Genomic DNA, 22,969 nt, shown 5'->3' on the forward strand with positions numbered 1-22,969 from the left:
CGACAAATAAACTGAGTGTCCTCGAAGTGGCCCTAAAGTGACTGACTGAGTTAGAAACTGGTAGAATGGAGGCCTCAAAGGGTAATGGTAAGTGGATTTCACTCTGAGAAAAGGAACACTACCCAAGTGGTGTGTCTCAAGAATTGGTTCTTGGTCCAATTCTAGAGATGCCTGGTAAAGTTTTCCTTTTTGTGGATACCAAAATCTGCAATAGGGTAGACACCCCTGATGGTATGGTTAATATGAGAAGGGATCTAGAAAAGTTTGAAGGATGGTCTAGAATTCGGCAGTGGAGATGTAATCCTAAAAATGCATGCATTTGGGTTGCAAAAACCTGAAGGAGCAATACTACAGAGGTGAAATATTTCTGTGTAGAACAGAAAAGTAGGACTTAGGTTTGATCATATTTGATTATCTTAGGGTCAACAAACAGGCAGAAAAGGCAATGGGCAAAAGGCAGAAGGATGCTTGGGTGCTCAGGTAGAGGAATGGCTAGAAGGAAAAAGGAGATGATTACAACTCTGTATAAATCTCTGGTGAGACCCCATTTAGAAATTCTGAAAACCGCATCTGCAATAAAATATAAACAGGATGGAGTCAGTCCAGAGGGGACAAAGATCTCAATATGCATAATTTGGAAGGAAAAAGGAGAGAAACATTTAAATATCTCCATGGCATAAATACATAGGTAGCAAATCTCCTTTCAATTGAAAGGAAGATCTGGGGGCATAGGATGAAGATAGAAAGGGCCAGACTCGTGAGTAATCTAAAGGAAACGCTTCTTTACAGAAAACGGAGTGGGTGCATCCAGCCTCTCACTGGTTGTGATAGAGACAAAGATTATCTGAATTCAAGAAAGCATGGGCCAGGAGAGGATATGATGTCAGCTTCCTGAATGGATGCCTGATTTTGGGCTCCAGTTCTTCCTCCCTAATTAAGACTTCTATCGCAATCTATCTGGATTTTATTGGCATGATTATAGGCATCCCTGCCTGACTAAAGATACAGGATGTCCCAGAAAACAAAAACATCAGCTATTAAAGATTCTCTCTGCCAATTTAGGAGGCTAGATGTGGGAGCGATGGCCGACGCCGGATAACAGTGGGTTGGAAGAGGAAGGAGAAGTGGAGCTGGTGAATCTAAGGAATCTTACCCGAGATGTAGAGAGGTGCTTTAAAGATCTACGAACTGAGCTGAAAGAGATGCGGGGAGAGCGTGCCACGCGTATAGACACTATGCATAAGGACATGCGCGAGCTGGGAGCTCGGTTTGAGGATCTGGAGATGCAAGTGGAAGAACAGGGGGAAGTGGTGTCCAATTTACAGACGAAATATACTACTCTGAAGGCACAGTGCGCAGATTTGCAAGTTAAACTGGACGATATTGAGAATAGAAGTCGTCGTAATAACTTACGCTTTCGAGGCATACCGGAGAATAATAATCAGGAAAATGAGCGAGAGGTGATTTAGGCCTTGTGTTGACCCTTGTTGGGACTTGAGGAATCGGCACCTCCTATTGAGCTGGAGCGATCGCACAGAGAGTTGCGCGCTCCTTCAGATAATAGGCCTCGAGATATTGTAGTGTGATTTTCGAGATATGTGGACAAGGAAATCATCTTGTAAAAAGCACAGGAGCTTCCATCTTTACAGTTTCAGGATGCCTCGGTTACAATTTATCAAGATTTGTCAGCCTTTACCTTGGCTAAATGACGGGAATTTAAACCAGTTTTGGATATCCTTCGGAAAGAGCAGATTAAATATCATTTGCTATTCCCCTTTGCTCTCAGCTCTCCTCTTAAAAGAGCTATACACAGAATCAAGGGCCCAGAAGAGGCATGACAACTATTGCGGGAGGCAGGTTTGGCTACACCTACTTCTTCGGAACCAACAGAAGGGCCTGATGGAGCCTCCCCTAAGGCTCGGCACTGGACCAGAGTCATTAATAAAGGGAAGCGTCTCCAGCAACACTTGGATGCTAAGACATGAGCCTTTTGGGGCTGGTGAAAGACTGCCGAGACATACAGGTTGATGACTCCAGCTAAGCTGGGCAAACAGAGCTATGCATGGAAGGGGAGACGCTTAATTCACTGGGACGTGAATACAGAGGTGATGAATTAGGTGAACAATTTGTGGATGAAACAAAACTGTTCTAATTGTTGAAATGGCTGAGGTCTTGCAGATCTTGTAAGACTAGGAGACTATGCATCTAAATGGCAGATGAAATTTAATGTGAACAAGTGCGAAGTGATGCACTTTGAGAAAAATAATCCCAACTACAAGTACAAATTGCTGGGTTCTGAGGAGCAATCACCCAAGAAAATGATGTCAAGTTATTGTGCACAATACATTGAAATTTTCAATCCAGTGTGCTGCAGCTGCTAAAAACACAGAAATAGAATGTTACGGATTATCTAAAAAGGGACTGAACAAAACAGCCTGCCCATTATACCTCTTCACAGGTCCCTGTGTCTGCACCTTTAACATTGTGTGCAGTTCTGGTAGCTCCACCTCAAAAAGGATATAGTGCAAAAAGGATATAGTGCAACTAGAAAGGGCTCAGAGAAGGGCAACAAATGTGATAAGCGGCTAGATAAGTACCTCCATCATGAAGAGATGCTAAACAGGTTGGGACTTTTCAGTTTGGAGAAAAGACAACTGAGAGAGAATATGATTATCAGTGAGGTGGAATGGCTAAACAGGGAACAGGTTTTTTTTTTTTTTTACCTAAACGAAAGAAAGAGCACACTCAATGAAACTATTGAAAAGAAACTCAGAAAGTTATTTTACACAGTGTATACTTCAGCTGTGGAATCTACTGATAGAGGATATGGTTGGGGCAACCAAAAAGGAGGATTGGATACGTTTCTGAAGCAAAAGATATAATTATTAGCTAGGTACACTTGGGAGAGTCATTGATCATCCTTGGAAATTAACTATGGGAAATAGATCTACTATTTTGTATCTGCTGGGTACTTGCAACCTGGACTGGTCACTGTCAGAAGCAAAATGCTGGGCTCTATGGACCTTGGTATGTCTGTTCTTATACATTATCAGCACTAACATGGCATGTTCAAACTTTTCATTCATCTCTTACATCAGAAATGATATATCTCTTGTATTTTTTTCATAAATATTTCCAATTGGTGTTTACAAAAAAAGCTAAAAATTTCACTGTACTTTAACAAGAAATTAAGCACCCTTAACAATTAGATCCGTCAACAGGCTAAGTTAAGAGGGTATAGAAGCCCGGAAAAGAGGGGCCCAAAAAAGAGAGTATCTCCAGGGTTTGCATTTCTGTAACCAGACTAATCTTTCTATTCCAGCAATTCTCCAAACTTTATCTAACCAAAAGCGTTTGAAGGGTAAAACCAGGTCTTTCAATTTCTGTGCAATGCAAATTTTGGTTATTTATTTATTTGTGACATTTATATCTCACATTATCCCAAACGAGTTTGAGTTCAATGTGGCTTACAATAAACAATACAGGATACCTAACAAAGAATAATACATAAGAAAGTAATTTGTCGTAAGAATCCAATTTTACAATACAATATCATAAACATACTGGGATAGCTTTAAGTTGGGCTCCTGGAATGTTAACGGACTCAATAACCCTGGGAAAAGAACGAGGGTAATGAAAGAACTAACTAGGCTGGGGTGGGAGGTGATATTCCTGAAAGAGACACACTTGAGACCCAGAGATGGATATTTGCTATGCAGTAAAATGTACAATGAGGTGGTGACAAACAAAGGGGCAGGAGGGAGGAAAGTGGGGGGAGTGGCTATACTGATTAGGCAGTCATGTGGAATGATTATCGAAAAGGAATTCAAGGACACAACTGGGAGATGTGCGGCCTTATGGGGGAAGGAGGTTACACTGATCAACATATATGCCCCTAATACAGGACAGGGCGGGCTTTTTCACACACTATGGGAAGAGATTCAAGGGTTTATAGGGGGTCAGGTGATTGTGGGAGGCGATCTCAACTTAGCCCCAGATGCGCGATTAGACCACTCGGGAGGAGGGGGCTACCAGTCGGGGCCGGGGAGGAAGGCACTTCGTAAATTTTTTAACCATATGGAGCTGGTGGATAGTTGGAGGATGGTACGTGGCACACAAAGGGGATACACCGTTTACTCCCATGCAGCGAACTCTTATACTAGGATAGATGGGTTGTGGGTACATCGCAACTGGGCACCGATGATAGTGGAGATAGAAATAGAACCAATTCAAATCTCTGACCACGCTCCAGTGTGGATCAGATTACAGGGTTGGGGTTGCAGGAAGAGGAACACCACTTGGAAACTTAATGAGTCTCTCTTGGGTGAGGAGCAGGTGAGGGAAGAGGTGCAGGCTAGCATACAGGAGTACTGGAGAATTAATGATACGGGGGAAGTGGGGGATGGGATTTTGTGGGATGCGATGAAGGCAGTGGTAAGGGGAATATTGATTAAATGGGGAGCCAGGAAAAAAAGAGAGAGGGGACAGGTGATGATGACTTTGCGGCAACGACTAAACAAATTGGAAAGAACCCACCAGAGAAATCCATCTCCAAGAGTACGGGCAGAACTTTAAAAAATCAGGGGGGAACTGGAACAGGTGCAGATGGTAGAGGTGGAATATATGAGAACGCGACTACAGCAGCAGTTTTTTTGAATTTGCAAATAAATCCAGCACAATGTTAGCTAGATACCTGAGAGCAAAAAGGGTAAAGTCGAAGATACAGAAAATCAGAGATGGAAAAGGGGGATGGGTGTACACAGATTCAGACATAGAAAAGGGATTTTTAAGGTATTACAAAGAATTGTATAGGGCTCCGGAGGGGGAACAGCCAGAAAGTATAGCCCGTTATCTGGATCAGATCCCCCTGCAGGGATTGAGCGAAGCGGAGTGCCAAAGGATAGGTGAACCAATAGGACAGAGGGAAATTCAGGGGGTCATTAAAAAACTTCCCAATGGAAAGGCCCCCGGGTTGGATGGGTTCACGGCACGGTTTTACAAACAATTTGAGAGTCTGGTTAGCCCGATGTTGTTGAGGGTGGGCAATGGGGTCCCGGAGGGAGGTGAGCTCCCGAGATCCATGATAGAAGCAGGGGTGACAGTCTTGCCCAAACCTGGGAAAGACCCGATTGTGTGTGGGTCATATAGACCCATCTCCTTATTGAATGTGGATGCGAAAATCATTGCAAAAGTGTTGGCTAACAGATTGGGAAGATTGTTGCCTAAATTAATAAACACAGATCAATCAGGTTTTATACCAGGGAGACAAGTGGGGGATAATATTAGGAGAACATTACACCTGTTATGGGAGGCCCAAAAAACAGATTCTGGATTAGCCATACTATCGATGGATGCTGAAAAGGCATTCGATAGGGTAAATTGGGGGTTCCTGCGGGAGGTGTTACATAGAATGGGATTAGGAGGGAATTTCAGCTTATGGGAGGCATTGTATAGGAACCCGAGAGCATGTTTAAACATTAATGGGGGATACTCTCCCTTCTTCCCGATAGGTAGAGGAACCAGACAGGGATGCCCGCTGTCCCCACTCCTTTTTGCACTTTATATAGAACCATTGGCAGTGAGGATCTGAGAACATCCTGGGGTAAGGGGACTGAGGATAAGGGAAAGAGAACACCGTATAGCATTATTTGCGGATGACATGCAACTTTATGTAAAAGATCAGGGTGAAACATTGTCGGTAATTCAGGGGATATTTGAGGAGTACAAGAAATATGCAGGGCTCAAGATAAACATGGACAAAAGTGAGATAATGGGAATATCCTTAAGCGAGGAGGAGGAGACAGAAGTGAGAGATAGGTACGAGTTTAAATGGGCGCCCCAAAAAATTCGGTATCTAGGGATACGGATACCGGGGGATCTAGATAAGGTATTTCAACTTAATTATGGGCGTCTACAAGAACACATAAGAAATGATATGTTGAGATGGAAAAGTAAGTGGCTGTCCTGGTGTGGGAGGATGGCAGTGATCAAAATGAATGTGCTGCCACGTATATTATTTTTCTTTCAGACACTTCCGGTGGCAGTGCCAAAGCCGTTCATTAAGAGATTACAGAGTTCAATAATGAGTTTCATATGGGGAAATAAGAAGCCGAGGTTGGCACAGAGAGTATTGTGGGGGGGGGGGGGGGGGGGGGGGGGGGAAGAGAGCGGTTCCAAATTTGGAGTGGTACTATTGGGGATCTCAAGTGAAGATGATTTTAGATTGGGAAAGGGGAACAGAGAAACCCGTGGTCCAAGTGGAGCAGTCATATTGGCCACAAAGGAGCTTGCAGTCCTTGTTGTGGACCTCAGAGAACATAGGGAGAGGGCAAAGAGGGGATTGTAGTCCATACCTTCGGCATTTATTGGAACTATGGGGAGAGATGGAGTCACTGGGGGCGGTTAGAAGGAGTGTCATCAATGCCTCCCCTCTCAGATGGGAACCTAAGTTTAGAGCGGGTAGAGAAAATGCCACATCTGTAAGATGGGAAAAGAAAGGGAGTGGTGAGATTTAGGGATGTGCTGCACGGGAGAGGGATATGGACTTTTGAGGAGGTGAGTGCCAGGTATGGGATCCCTGAGGGCGACCGATTTGCATACATACAAGTAAAACATTTTATGGGCAAGCAGGGCTGGAGGGGAGGAACCCCCAGGGAAGGGGAAAGTTTAGAAAACCTGTGGATATTGCTGAGGAAAGTGCCAAAATCTATTTCGGTGTTATACCGGTTCTTTCAAGGGGATGGAGATAAGACATACTCATTTCAGGGAGCATGGGAAAGGGATTTGCAATGCCACTTTACAGAGCGGGAATGGGAAAATATAAGTGGGGAAGTACAGAAAGCCTCGGTTTGTGTATTAATACAGGAAAATGCATATAAAGTACTTATGAGGTGGTACTACACACCAGAGAGGTTGAAAAAAATGTATCCAGGGACATCGGATGGGTGTTGGAGATGCAAAACACAGAAAGGCACATTTCTCCATGTGTGGTGGACATACCCAGGGGTGGTACCATTTTGGCAAGCAGTGATGAAAGTGCTGGTCCGAACCATGGGAGTGTCTCTGGTGTGTGGTCCACGGGAATGTTTGTTGGGAATGTATAATAAGAGGGAGGAGTGGGAGGAGAGTAAAATGATGCACTGGGGACTTGCAGCGGCTAAGTGTCTTATTGCGCGCTGCTGGAAATCAGTAGATCCTCCAGATATAGGGGAGTGGAAGGTTAAAGTGAGACATTTGTGGCATATGGAGCGGCTAACGGTATATAGGAGGGAGGGTGAACTTAAACGCAAAAGGGGATGGCAAAGACTTCAGCAAATGATGGAGAAACTCTAAAGGGGTCTGAGACACATTCCAGGGAAGGGGGAGGGTAGGATCAGGGGATTAAGGATATATATTAAGTGGGGGGAGGGGAAGGGGGGTTTTAGGGGTAATGTAGATCCTTTCACCAGTGATAGAAAAGAGAATAATTAATATGGGGAAAAAGCAGGGGGCAACATGGTTGGAGAGAATTGGTCATAGGAAATAGTTGGGAATACAGGGGAGGTATTGTGGTTTTGTATTAACAGGCAGTTAGAAAGTCTGTATGTTGAGATAAAGTTATGAGACAGACAAGAATTGTTGTATATTTTATGGTTTGATGAAGACAAATGTACACAAGAAAAATGCAATAAAAATTTAAAGTTAAAAAAAAACACACTGGGATAGCTATGGATGTTTAACAATTAGAAAATCTATTATGAATGAGAAATTGTACATGAAGCAAAGAGAAAGTTAATGGTAAATAGAGTAATAACCAATTCAGGTAATAATTAATTGTTTGAGATATGGTTGTTCTTTGTGAGGGTGTGTTTGAATAGGAACAATTTGAGGATTTTGCTGAATCTAGTATATTCTTATATATTTCTTATTTGGGTGGTGAGGAGTTCCACCATTTCGTTCCTAGATAAGTGAAGTCTGCAGAGTGGACAGTTTTATAGATCACTTTTTTGCAACTTGGGAGGTGTAGTCTAAGATAGTTTGTTGCCTCATATTTAGTGTTTCTTTGAGGAAAGTTTATTAATGGTATCATGCAAATGTAATAATAATAAATAAATAAATACAGTCTGGAGCTGTGCCATTTAGTATTTGAAAGATAAAGGTAATTCTCGCTTTGATGGGAAGCCAGTGTAATTTGATTAATAAAGGGAAGGCACTTTCAAAACGAGAGATTCTATATATGAACCTGGCTGCAGTGTTTTGAGCTGTTTGGAGTTTTTTCAACAGGCATTCCTGCATTACAATCATCGAATTGGGCTAATGTTAATGATTGGTGTGCCATATCTCCCTGGGTGGAGCATCCCCTGCAGCACAAGGGAGAGGACTGCGCCTGCCACTTATGTATTCAGTGTGGAGTGAGGTAAGTAGAATAGAGAACTCTTAGTTGGGTATTAGTGTCAGTGACAGAGAAGTGGAGAGAATAGGACCATACTGTAGTCCAGAAGTTCTCGATAGACTCTTTCCCTACAAGCTTTTCTCATAGGTGAAAACTACAGGATTGAAGAGTCAGAAAGGTGCTTTTAAAGAGACACGTATAAAGTTTTAAAGAGAGACACACACTAAAAGAATGATAACGAATGGGTAATATATGTTCAATAGGAACAGTAGTGGAGATGAAATGGCAAATTTTCAAGTACTGACAGAGTGAGAGTTTCACTTGGAATGTTTGGTAAATATCAGATATAGTCCGTAAATTGCCAAGTAGAAATAGTTTGGCCAAAGGAAAATTAGCCAAATCAGCAGGCAAGCCCAGAGTTCTTACGTGAGAAATAGCCAGGAGAGATGTGAGTGGAGTAAAGACAGGAGAAATAGATTTCAGAGAGCAAATGTTCCTCCAGCTAAGGAGAATAGGAGGAATAAAGGGATGACTGCTTAACAGTGAAGACCAGTTATATGTGTTAGCAAAAACATAAGATAAAAGGGTATAAGGGGAAATTAGGGACTCCAACAATCTGACCCAATGTGATTCAGCAATAAAGTGCTTTTAAACAGACAGATCAATAACACCATTATAAATTTGGTCAGAATAAAGACGGATTTACTGAAATTGATAGCAAAACCAGACACTGAAAAGGTCACTCAGGTAAAGAAGTGTGTCATCAGCATATAAATAAATTTTGTATCTCGCTATTAATAGTAGTACCCTGAATTGTCGGAGTCGATCATACGAAGATAGCTAAAGGTTCCAGCACTAAAGCAAATAGGAACAGCGAAAGAGGGCATCCTTGACAAGTCCCTTTGTGTAAATGAAAAGACTGTGAAAGAGTGCCATTAACAGTAACAAGAAGCTTTGGCATGCAATGTCCAATTTCAGTTTTGTCCATATTGCTGAGTGTGTGTTATAGAAATAAATTAAATTGATTTATTTAACAATCAGACAAAAAAAAAAAATCCTTGCATCAAACTCATGAACAGGTGATTAAACAATATTAAGATATTAACAAATATATTACCTCTATTAAACGATCATCAGACTTTATTCTTGTTCTTCTTTCCTCATTTAATTTTAGTTCACATTCTTTCAGTTTCACCTGTTCATTAATACAAGTTTATTACAAGCTGCCCTTTCCAATAAACAGGACAGAAACACAACCCTCATTTTATAACAACTTTGGACAGTATTTCAGTGAAGGTTTACAATGAATCTTTGATAAAGAGCTTTCCTTTCTCATATATCCATGCAGACAGACAGAGGCAAAGTGGATTATGAGCCTGGAGCATCTTTTCTGTACACCCAACTTTAAAATATCACAATACAAGGAAACACTCTGGATTTTTGGATGTCCTCAACAAAAGTAAAATAATCAGAAATCTCTTCAGCTTTTCAAAAATGGTATTATGCCTTACCTGCTGATAATTTTCTTTCCTTTAGTAGCAGCTGATGAATCCAAGAACTGGTGGGTTGTGTCCATCTACCAGCAGGTGGAGATAGAGATTACAAAGCTGAAGGCAGTGATACCAGACGGCCAGCTTCTCCTTCACCTCAGTACATGTCTCATCACCAAGCAGAATCAGACAAGAAGCCAGGAAGCCTTCCTCACCAACCATACAAAACAGAGACTTGTCAGTCTGACTTAAGAGAAACCATGACTGCAATGGAGTCCTCTTCAGTAGTTTCTGTTCTCTTTCCTCTTCTTTTTTTTTTTTTTGAAACTAAAGACCAGGACAACAACAGATAGGCAAAACAAGCCCGGCTGACAAAGGGTGGGATCCTGGATTCATCTGCTGCTACTAAAGGAAAGAAAATTATCAGCAGGTAAGGCATAAATTTTACCTTCCTTAGCATATGCAGCAAATGAATCCAAGAACTGGTGGGATGTACCAAAGCAATCCCTAAGTAGAGTGGGAAGTTGCCGCTGCAAAGGCAGCATCTGAATAGTGAAAGCACACCCGTTCCACCCAAGAAGTAAATAGCAAACTCGTGAAATAAGCCTGGAATGCCACCTGTGGAACGCAGCCTATCCAAAAAATCCACAAAGTATCTGCAATCCAACGAGAAAAAAAAAATCAGTTCAGACCAGAGGCTGCTGTCCCACAGCAATAATCAGCGACAAAGACAAAGAGAAGATCTGAACGCTGAAAAACATGCAACATCTGCAAATATCAGAGTCCTCTGAACATCCAGAAGACGAAGCGCCGAGTACACCATGTGAAAATCCCCCTCCCGAAAGGAGGGAAGAAAAAGAGGCTGAAAAAGAAAAGCCAAACCACAGCCGGAAAAGAAAGAAGGAACCAAAAGCAAGGTCACTCCAGACTCAGCAAATTGCAGAAAAAACAGCTCGGCATGGCTGTGCTAAAAATTCAGACACACTGCATGCTGAACTGGCGATCAAGAACACTGCTTATAAGTTCCTAAACGAAGCATTCTGCAAAGGAACAAAAGGAGTCCGAAGTAATGCTCAGTAGATAAGGAGCCCCAAGCTAGACTCGGAGAATACTAACTAGAAGAAGGTCGCAGCAGCGGAGGAGCAAAGCACTCTGCAAGAAATGCACCACCTCCGAGTGCAAGGCCAGGCCAGGCCCTTCTGCAACCCATCCTGCAGAAAGAACTTAATCGCTGAGGAACAGACGACTGCAATGAAGACCAAGCGTGGGCCGCAACCAGCCTCAAAAAATCCTCAACACCCGAGAATACGCGGTTGCAGTGGACCATGAACCACATACAAGATCGCAACAGAACAGTAACCATAGCGTCTAAAGAACTCTGTTCCTCAGAGTCAGCCTCTCAAAAAACCAGGCCGTAAGACAAAAGCAAGAGGGATCATCCACTCAGGAGCGGACCCAGAAGGAAGAGCCCGGCGTCAAGCGGATCCAAAACAAAGGCATCACCAGGAGCCTCACTATATTCGCATACCAAGGGCGCTGTGGTTAATCCGGAGCTACCAGAATGACTTGACCCCAGTGGAGAGCAATCCGAAAAGAACTCTGCTGCAGAGAGGCCACGGAGGAAACACTATCAAAGAACGTCCTCAGGCTAAGGAAGCAATAGAACAACCAGCCCTGCCGAATCACCCTCTCTCCGATGACAGAAGAAAGAAGGCACCTGGACGTCCAGCCGGGATACCATCAGATCTACCTATGGAGCTCTCTACCTGAGGCCATGTTGGAGAAGCACTGGTGTGGAATAACCATTCTGCCGAGACCAGAAGACAGTAGAAAAGAGAACCCGCTGTAGGAAAAGCCCGCAAAGTGGGCCGCGTAAAAACGGAACATGAGGTCCTCTGCCCACTCCATGGGGGCAACACGCCCTGATGGCCAGAGTCTGACTCCGAATCCCACTCTGTCAAAGAAGCAGCCACCGACAGCAGAATCACCGCCTAGCCCGCAACATGTCCTGAAGTGCTAGAAGACGAACAGCACCAAAAGCAGGTCCAGGCGGTGGAGACGGCACAAGCACCACCTGGCCTGCAATATGTCCTGAAAGGCTAGAAGACTAACAGCACCACAAGCAGATCCAGGCGGGAGATCAGCTACACCGTCCCTTGTGCCATCCACCACCCCTGAGACAGAAGGAGGCGGCAAAGGGCTCTCCAGTCCGAGAGACTTGCATCCGTGACCACCACCATCCACTGCGGAGGCGCCAAGGCATTCCTTCCACAGGGAAAAATTGCGAAGCCACCAGTTCATGTGCAGGCGTACCGAGAACAGCCACGGAAGACACTGCTGGAACACAGGAGACCACCCATTGAGAAGCAAGAGCTGTAGAAGTAGTCAATGAGCATGGCTCACAGCACTACCTCTAAAGTGTCCACCACAGAGCCCAAGACATGAATGGATAGCCAGGCCAAGGACTCAGATCCCTGAGCAGACTGCACACCCAAGTCTAAAACTTTATCCTCCAGTCCTCGGTCAAGAAAAAAATCGTACCAGAGCTGTCTGGAATGGGACGAAGTGGCTCATTTGAAGAGTGACCACCCAACTTAAGGATTCCGAGAAGACCCAGGAAGATAAACTCTCGGATCTCGTCTACAGCGAGGTGCACTCTGATGCTGTCCTTGCGGAGAATGCCGCAAAACTCCCAAACCTAGGAAAAGGTGAATGGAGCCATAATCTTACTGAGAGGCAAAGCCTGTTACAGAACAAGAGGGCTCAGAACAGCCAAACAGAGAAACCGCAGATGAGGGGGTCAAAGAAGAAAGAAAAGAAATGCTTCCTAAGGGAGAAGTGCAGGGAAAACTGAAGTGCAGGCTAAACTGAAGTAGCTCTGAATATAGCTAGCTGTCCAATATAAAGAAAAAGTGCAAAAGTGCAATAAAAGCCTTAGAGACACTGCAACAAACAGCTAGATAGAGGTGACACAGATACAGTGAAAGCTGGAGCCGGAATGCAATAATTTGATCAGTGTCAGAGAGCAAAACTAGAAGAGCAGAGCTGCTGTGGGAAACCACCACAGCTAACCTTTGGCACTGCTTGTCAAGGCAAGCAATATGAGAGAGGGAAGTAAAATATGCCCTATAGAAAAGGAGCCGAGGGACACAGCTTCTAATATGATGCACAAACCAGCCTTAAACCTGTGACCGTCAGGCTGAAAGCCAACTATGTTCCAGAAAAAAAAAAAAAAAACCTATTTTGCTGAAACTACTACACCTGGAGCAAATGCCCCCATGGCAGCACTGAAGTTCCAAAGTTACCATGGAGACCAGAGCACTAGCCCCAGAAAATAACAATATGTAACATTTCCCACAGAAACACAGAGCCAAAGACAGTAAGCCTATAAACTCCCACCTGTAAAGGAGCAAAAGGTGCAGAAAAAAAAGAAGAAAACCTACAGCACCTGGTATTCCCAGACAGTCTCCCATCCAAACCAGCCAGGCCCAACCCTGCTGAGCTTCCAAGATCAGAGATCAGGCACACTCAGGGTGGTGAACTGCTAGTATAAAAAGAGTTTCACATAGGAATGAGGGAAATTTCCAAGTTGTTCAAGCAACTGCCCTCAGAGAAAAACTGATGGGACAGAAAAGTCTGTAAATAAAAACATTAAATAGGCCCTTTCAGCGGTCCAACATACAAGGAGTCCTGCTCCGATGCTGTTCACTGTTTCCCCATACCAGGAACAGCCTTAGCCAACGCAGGTACTATAAGAAAATCTAAACTCAACACAGACAGTGAGGCCTGTGTATCCACTTAGGCAAACATGGGTTTCCACCTCAGGTGCTTCTTGCTGCCTTTGTGCAGAAAGGGACTGCCCTGAAAAGACTCCCTCCGAATAGAGGAAGACAGGGGAGAAATGAACCCTACTGCTGAGTTGGAGAGAAAACATCCCCTCTTTGGGGCAGGGTCCATCAGAGGAGACTGAGTCAGGGAACAAGCCAGAAAACTCCAAAGGCTGAACTAAAAAAGAACTGTCAGTTCCCCTATCAGACGTCTGCAACATATAGGCATACAGAGCAGCAAAATGAGCTTGGGGGGGGGGGGGGGGAGTAAGAAATCCCATGCCCTAGAGAAGCCCCCAGTGGCTGACATGCATCCCGAAAAAAAACAAGGCACATCGCAGGGCCATCAGATTCCTTCTGGAAAACATAGCCCTCTAGAACCCATCTGCCCGAGATGGGCATAAAAACTCCCCCAATCACGAAAAGGGCTACGGAGGCCAAGCTCTCTTTAAGAAGAAAGGTTCAAATTAAGGGTCCCAGAGCACAGTAAATCCTGCTCAGAAAATATATAAACCGCTTAAAGTATTTCTGTTCTTCCCTTGGATCCCCCTTGCATAGTGGGGGCAGCAGTTTGAGAAGAATTTGTGCCACTGCCCCAGCTACATGAAAAGTTTCTGACAGTGATTTTGGTAAAGGAAACCAAAGGCTGGAGAAAATAAAGGGGAATCCCCTGTACAAGCAGTCTCTAATGGAACACAAGGCCCTTTAGGAGAGGCCGCCCTTCCCCCTCCCGCCCACAACAAGGCCACAGGGCGGGAAAGGATCAGAGCCGATATCAGGAGAAAAAAAGAGGCCAGCGCCAGCAAAAAGGTGCGCATTCCCGCCATTTTACCACGGGAAAAGGCTGCTCGGGGAAGGGGAACTTCAGCACTTCCCTCCCCAGCGTTCAAACATGACACCACACAGTGTCTCGCTGCGGAGCATCTGCTACCACAACGGGAACAGCTTTCAAATGCCAGCATCGCCCACATTAATGCACGGTACCCCCGTGCCGAAAAGAGAAAGGCAGGGACTCACCGAACAACAGGTGTTTCCGGAGGAGAAGCAGAGTCCCACAGACACAGCAGCCTACTGCCTAACCGGCACACAAACTGACAGCATAGCACTAAGACAGGGAAACCCTGTACTGCATGATCCTGTCAGAAATCTTCTGGTTTTGTTTTTTTTCTTTTTAAACACCCAATGAAGGCAAAGGAGCTCTCGGTTTATTTTTTTGGTTTGTTTTTTTTTACTGGTGAGGAAGGCTAGAGCTCTAAAGACCGGGAAGCAAGGGGAGAAAGGGTGAAGCAGGGACCCAGAAGACTGAGTATGCCCCCAAAGTCGGCACCACCAGCCAGACACCCTTAAACTCAACTGGCCCACAGGACCCAGGAGTATCCCCAACAGACAAATCCAGGAGCTGCTGAAGCGCCATCCACCACCTGCTGGAGATAGAGCTGTACTGAGGTGGAGGAGGAGCTGGCTGTCTGGTATCACTGCCTTCAGCTTTGTAATCTCTATCTCCACCTGCTGGTAGATGGACACAATCCACTAGTTCTTGGATTCATCTGCTACACACGCTAAGGAATAAGCAATTAAAGAAAGTATTGTTTTTATTATAAAATTGCTAAATTAAGTATTAAAAACTTCTATCATACAGTAGAACATCAGTGGGTTTTTTCTCACAGATGTTATACCTATGGGAAAAACAAAAGGGAGTCTAATCACTGCATTTTTAGAACACCAGCTTCTACGTGATCTAGATTTCCCTTATTTTAAAGGCAATACTGCTGTTTCTTCCCTACATCACTAGTTTGTTCCCAGAACTTTAACTTACCTGACTGAGATTCCAAGTTTCTTTCTGCATTTATTAATATAATATTTTTATTTAAAAAATTTAGTCTTTATATTAATATATTTTGATCTTTCTGTCCAGTCTTGAGAGAGTCTCTTGAAAGTCCTTGTTTGAAGTCAGAATTGGTTAGCTAATTTTCATTGGGCCAATACTTATTTATTGAAAAGGTAGGTAGCCCATCAGAAATGTCTCCTCAGTTTTTGTTTATAGGAGATCACACAACCTTGAAAGGCCTGACCTCTTCTAAAAGATATGTTAAGGTTTGGGGGGGGGGGGGGTTAGATCCACAGCAAGTGCTGGGTTTCTCTCTCCCTCTTTTCTTTTTACTAAACACAATACAAACAAAATATTTTAATGATTTAACAAAACTGAAAATAAAAAACATCCCTTCTAAATAACAAATTTATTTTCCTAAAGGTAGAAGACATTCTTATTCCATAATATGCATAGATTACAGACCTAAAAGCAAAACATTACCTGCAAGCGTTTAAACTGCTGAAGAGAGGCACCCTCAGGAAATTTGGCAACCTCAGAATTTTGCACAAAGATATCCAGACCACTGATATTTTCTTCTGTCTCTGAAGCGGAGCCACTTTCCACAGTTACTTTTACAGGGGTACCTGCCTGATTACACAATTCAAATTAAAAAATGACTAATTAAGGAAAAATAGAAGAAGAAAAAAAGGATTTTAATAAACACTTTACCCCACATTCTATAATTTTGTGCGCACATTTTTCATTTAGCGTAAAATTGCATGCACAGGTTATAGAATAGTGCCTGACACGTGCATAACTCAATTGCCTAATTAGGTGCAAATTGACACCAACAAATTATGAGCAATTAGTGAAGTTAACTGGTACTGAATGGACCTAATTTACAGTTACCCTCATAACTACTGTAGAATTATGAGCACAGTCATGCACTATGGAATGGGTCAAAAGGCCAGAGATTGATAAGTCTGTGTGACTCTGGAATTTATGATCTATTATGATACCCTTACGGGAAAGCAGGCTTGGGAAAGAAACTAGTATAAACAGGAAGAATGTGGGTTAACATGTTAAGGGAAGCAGATGGTGAGAACCAGATAATAATCTGAGAAGGATAATTTGCAGAAAAAGTCATGTAAATCATTGTCTGAAACAAATGATATAAGCAGCCAGATCATAACAGTATTTCAGAGACGCAGTTCACAGTAAACATCTCTTTATGTAACTGCACTGATCTCTAATGAGAAACTATAATTGTATCTGTATTTAGTAAGTAAATAAATAATTGACTTTCTCGTATGCACGTAGCCCTGGTTTCTTTAATCCCCCCCCCCCCCCCCAAATTGTTGATGGCTGGTACATGCTAATTTGGGAGGGGTACAAGGGGCCTACAAACACTGCCCTATAATTTTAGCACCTAAAGTCTATAGCATGTATCTATGAGAGGGACATGGCCATGCTAAGAAGTTACATGCTAAGCTTTTAGAATACTGTTAGTTACATGTGTAGCTGCCACATTTAGGCACGCGTACTTGTGCCTGCCATAAAACTGCTGCTAAGTGCTTGTGCCTAAAGTTGTGTAACTGTGGACTTTTGCTAGTATAACAATTAAGGACTTGCCATTATACAATTAGCACTTAGCACATACACACTTTAGGCAACATGTACAGAATCACCTCCTAAATGACCTGATGTACTAAACATTTCCCTATAGACCAATATGGGAAAAATGTTTTAGAGGTTGGGGGTGGGGAGGGGGAGGGGCTGAAAAGGAAAGCACCTTCCCTACTATAAGGGTATCATGCCCTAATATCTTTGAATCAGTTACTTCTCTTCATCAGGCCAGATGGCTTGAGTTAAGCGAATGAGTCTCTTACAGCCAGTGATGAAAATGCCTAGCAACCTGCCTGGAGCTACCCCCCAGTCACTTAGAGGGTCTATCCCCAACACAGCTCCAGTCCACCTGCACCTGCCGCTTGTGCTGTAAACCAGCACCCTCCCCCAACCACCTCTGGGTAAGTTTCCTGCCCTCAAGGTGTTCCCCAGTGATTTCTAGGTTACTGTGGCCACACTCCCAGTGGTCTCACAGTTCCTTGAAAGCACTCACAGACCCGATACACAAAACACCCAGATTTTTAGTCAGTCCAGACAAGCAGAGGCAATAAACTAAAAATGTTTATTGCCATGAAAAAAATTAGCACAATGAACAGAAAAGGTGCAATCAGCAAACAGTAACAAGTAACTGAACATGGATCAATTATAAAACTATCTCAACATTTGTTTACTATCTAAATAGTAACTGGGGAGATAAGGATATATAGCTGCTCACAGGTTATATTTGATAATAGATCTACATGCTACTGTGACAGCAGCTGCAGCGAGAGGAACGGGAAAAGTGACAGCGGCGAGAGGAACAAGAAAAGCAACAGCGGTGAGAGGAATGGGAAGAGTGACAGCAGCATAAAAAGCGTGAATTCCAGTGGCAGTTTGAGGAGCGTGAGCGGGAATTCCAGCTGCAGAAAATGAAGTTGGCGATGGAAATGGCTTCACAGGATCTCAGCAAAGAGGCCCTGTGAAGCTATTTCTCTCTGGCTAAGACTGGAGAAAAAGCCAGCACATCCTAGATGAAGTTTGAGCTCTTGGGCCAATCAGAGCCCGAACAGCAAGTTTTAAAAATAGCTGGCCACATCACTGCAGGCGAGGACACAAAAAATAAAAATAGTTGCTACCTTTGCTAAAGAAATATTTAATCATAGCAAATGTGTAAATGGAGATTAGTTAATCAACACATCAAACAGTGACTTCTGGATTCCAGTTTGGCCAAGTCTACGCCCGAGCATACTTATCAGAAGAGCGGATATCACCTCAACAACTTTGGCTGGCTTCTGAGATATGTGTGAAAGTCTTTGCATGACATGCTTAAAGTTATGCTGCACGAACACAATTCCTTTAACAGGTTCAACCAGCAGAGAGAAACAGGGAGGCTATCAGCAATGCCTTTTTCTCTTTAGAACCTCTATGTGTCCACATTGACTATTAGGTTAGAGATGGTTTTTCTCATTAAGTGGGTAGGTGTGTAAGTCATGGGCACATAAAAGAAAAAGAGGACATTTTCCTCAAAATTAAAAACCTGGAGGACATTTCTAAAGAAGTCCAAAAGGAGGACATGTCCTCTTAAAAGAGGACGTATAGAGGGGCATTTTCGAAAGAAACGTCTAAGTTGGTATTTGGACGTCTTTGTAAAAAGTCCAAATCCGGAAGCGGGGAAAAGCTTATTTTCGAAAAAAAATGGATGTCCATCTTCTGTTTTGAAAATACCAAGAACTTCTTTAGATTTGGATGTTTTTGACTTTGGGCGATTTTCGAAACCAGAGTTTTTCTTGCCTGGGATTCTGCCTGGAGGAGAAAAAGATTTTCTCAAGCCTCCAGGAGATCTCCAGAAGGTTACGTCTGTCTCAGAGGCAAGACAGAAAGTGGACAAAGTCCTCTCACAGCATCTCTTCTAGACAAAGAACAAAGTCTGGCTTACTTATGGGCCTGTGCTGCTTTGATGACTGACACTGCAATCAGTGTAACAGCACGGCCCTTTTCAACTTTCCTCTTTAATCAGCCACTGTAGCTTGATTGACAGATAATTGAACACTATCATCCTCTGTACAGATAACTTTCTCTAACAAATAATTTTAAATAGAAATATACAAGTATGACCTACCTTGCTTTCTAATAGATATTCCCAGCCATTCCCAACCCAGTCCTCGGGGCACACCTAGTCCCATTGTTTTTTCAGCATATCAACAATGAATATTTATAAGTTAGATTTACATGCAATTGAGGCAGTGCATGCAAATCTAACTCATGTTTATTCATTGTGGATATCCTGAAAATCCAATAGGACTAGGTGTGCTCTGAGAACGGTTGAGAATGGCTGCTCTGACTATGAAGGGGGATCCAAGACGGCGACGGTGTGACTTGCACCGACAGACGTGTTCTGAATAGTGCTCAAGCTGACTCTGGAAAGAGCCTCTTACCTGCTGTTTCAGATGGGTAAGAGACGAGGGAAAGTCAGGGAGATTCCCTCTGCCCCAGGCGATAAACCCCCGCTCCAACAGCCGACGCTCGAACACTTTGGAATTGCGTCTGGCTCAGGTATGACCTCTACTCCTGCTGCTGGAGTCCGCCCCTCGGAGCTGACCGACAGTGTCGACGGGGCTTCTTTGAGCCCTGTCCCACGTACAGCACCACCCCAACCAGGAAGAGAGAGCTTTGTGGCGAGTCCTGTTGCTTCAATCCTGTCAGGTGAAAGGAGCATTCATGGACGGAACTTGCTCAAAGCTGGAACAAACGCTGTAAGCTTGAATATTCCAGAGGAAAGCTCTACTCCTGCTGTGACTGTAAGCTCTTTGAGCAGGGACTGTCTTTCTTCTATGTTTGTGCAGCGCTGCGTATGCCTTGTAGCACTATAGAAATGCTAAATAGTAGTAGTAGTAAGTTTCCTGGAACAAGTTGCTAAAGTACCTCCACTGGTTTTTGAGGGGAAGTTGGAAAGACCTGCTGTAGTGACATTAGAGTCACCTTGGGATTTAAATTCCACAACGCTCTCTGCTTTACAAACTATGATAGTAAAGAATTCTGAAACTATCAAGGTTTTGGCTGGGTCTACATTGAAACAATTACAAATTAATGATCTCCAAGCAGCAGAGGTAAAAACCCTCTCTGGCAAACTTGAAAAAATGGAAATCGTGGAGCAGTCTTTGATTAAAGAAAGGAATTTTGCCTCTAAACGCTTGGAATATTTGGAGAATCAATCAAAGAGACTTAACCTAAGAATTATTAACTTTCCTAAATCCCCACTTGTGTCACCAGTACAAATGGTTAAGAAATATTTAGTAGAAATCCTGGGACTACCTGAAAATTCTTTACCACCTATTACAAGAGCATACTATTTGCAAATTACTGGGAAAAACCCAGATAATTTAAACCCTCAAGGTGTAATGAACTTGACTGAGTTCCTGGAATCATCTCTGGAGGTTGTCAAGCAAAGAACTACTTTGTTAGTGACATTTGCATTAGAATTAGATAGAGATGTGTACTCAGACTGTCCTTGAGACATTTGAATTCTTTATTTTTATGTTTAAAAGTAAGGGTTTTCTCGGATTTATCCAGGGAAACCTAAAAGAGAAGAAACTTATTTCTTTTACAGCGTCCTAGGGTAGTAGCTTTAGGAGCAAATTTTCAATTGAAATTTCCTTGTGTTTGTAGGATACTGTACCAAACAAAGCAATACCAATTTTTTTTTAACCTAAGCAGTTAGATGATTTTCTATTAAGCAAAAAGAGTGTAATTGTGAAAATTTAATCCTGAATGTAACTTGGATAGTAGCTTGGATTAAGTCAACAGAGCATGGTGCAGTCTTTGGTTTAACAATTAGAGAATAGGCTTTGTTATATTAGCTTATAATTTAATTTCTTTTTCTTGGATCAATTCCTAAATTGTGGTCGATAAGAGGGTTTTTTTTCTATTTCTCTTTGTATTACTGTTTTCCTATGATGATGTTGCATATTTCGTGTATTTTATTCAAGATTTATTGAATATTGTAATTATTAAAATTTGGAAAAAAAAAAGAGAATGGCTGCTCTAAACTGAGGTTATAATTATGAACATTCAGATTCAACATAAGGCGACCTAAGGGAAGACACACTCCAAGCTTCTTCATATCGAAAAAAAAAAAACTTAACTGCTCTGGGACATATTTTTTTATGTCACTGTGCACATTTAACTAAGTGACATACTGGTAGTACTCAGAACTTTATCCTTTTTTTTTTTTTTTTTTTTTAAAGAAAAATACTTTGTAGCCAAGTTAACTGCCTGAACTAAAACAAGATAACTTTCATTATTATGACATTTGGATTTACAATAGATCTTTGTAAACCTGAGCTGCACTCAAGGTGGTTCTCTTCTGAGATAACAGAGTACTAATTAGAAGTTAAAACGTGGTACCTTATCAGTATTCTATGACCAAACCTGTGCTCCCATACTTCCTCTCATGACTTAAATTAGAGTGGTTTAATTGAAAAGAAAAAAGTTACTTGCCTAACAGGAGTTATCACAGATTGTAATATTCCACACAGACATTTTTGCCCTGTTCTTACCACCTCCTTTTATCTCTCCTGCTGTTATCAGAAGAGAAGAAATATTACACTGGTTAATAAGTTGTCATTCAAAATAATGGATCCCTATTCCAACTCATATCACCTTTGTTCCCCTCTAATTTCAAAAACTTGTGCATGGGAGTGCTATTTATGTTTTTTGCCAACTTTGTTTGTTATATATACTCACAGAGGAATGCCAAGATACTAGCATAGTGTATACCATATCACCTGGTTGAGCTGATCTTGAAAGACAGCTAAATGAAAGTAACTTATTTGAAGAGTATGTCATCATTTAATGAATGCTCTTTTAGTGCAGCTGAAAAAACAAAAACACATTCAGTTTTAAAGCAACTCCCAGTTAAGAATCTTTGAAATATATGCCTCTATATTTAGAGAGACATCAGTGCCCTCTTGTGGCAAAATCTGTGTGAAACAATACTAAAGTGTAGCATAAATTCAAATTATAGTGTTCATCCCTGTCACTGCCTCCCACTTCCATTTTTTTTTTTTTTTTTAGTTTTATTATAAAGCAAAGTTACCACTGACGGGTCCAGGGCGGTCTGTAAAAGAACTGTTAGATAAAATTACACAGTATGGACAACTTTCTGGGTTTAAATTAAATGTGTCCAAGTCAATTGCGATGGGAATTGGAGCAGACGAAGGGAAAGACTGGGGAGACAGGTTACCTTTTCAGCAAGCGAAGGACCACATAAAGTACTTGGGAGTGGTGGTTCCGGCGGACATTAATAACTTGTATGACCTTAATATTAATAGGCTTCTGAGAGAGACAGAAACTAGCCTGAAGGCGTGGGCCGGGCTCCCTCTTTCGTTATTAGGTCGCATTGCCCTATTCAATATGATCATAGCACCCAGGTGGTTGTATGTATTGCAAATGTTGCCATTGTATATAAATAATAAGCATGAACGAAAGCTGAGGACTTTGACGCAGAATTTCCTCTGGCGGGGCAAAAAAGCTCGTCTCGCATTTAGCACGCTCTGCGTGCCAGTGGAACATGGTGGTCTGGGGCTGATGAACATAAGATATTTAAATATTGCTAGTGGTATGAGGACAATTAATGACTGGTTCCGAGGCACAACAGATTTCACAGACACTCCACTGGAACTCGAATTCACAAAGGGGACTCATTTTAGTAATTATTTACACTCTGCTGGGACACCGATGCCTCGTGTTTTGAAACGGACAAAGATTATGCCATGTGCGGTGGCAGTCTGGAAGTGGATTTGCAAACTCCACCACTTTTCCTCGAAAGTGACACCATACTTACCAATCTGTGGCAATGCAGCATTTG

The 22,969-nt window shown here is 42.6% G+C and overlaps 1 protein-coding gene across 1 annotated transcript in view; it reads right to left on the reverse strand.

The window, feature by feature from the left end:
• The window catches only part of CEP78 (centrosomal protein 78), a 169,464-nt gene that overhangs the window by 22,273 nt on the left and 124,222 nt on the right, over positions 1 to 22,969 (reverse strand). Inside the window, 2 exon segments of the mRNA XM_030193717.1 lie at positions 9,489 to 9,566; positions 16,000 to 16,146. Coding sequence (XP_030049577.1) covers positions 9,489 to 9,566; positions 16,000 to 16,146 — 225 coding nt within the window.

Source organism: Microcaecilia unicolor, chromosome 2, assembly GCF_901765095.1.
Source record: "Microcaecilia unicolor chromosome 2, aMicUni1.1, whole genome shotgun sequence".
Taxonomy (NCBI): domain Eukaryota; kingdom Metazoa; phylum Chordata; class Amphibia; order Gymnophiona; family Siphonopidae; genus Microcaecilia; species Microcaecilia unicolor.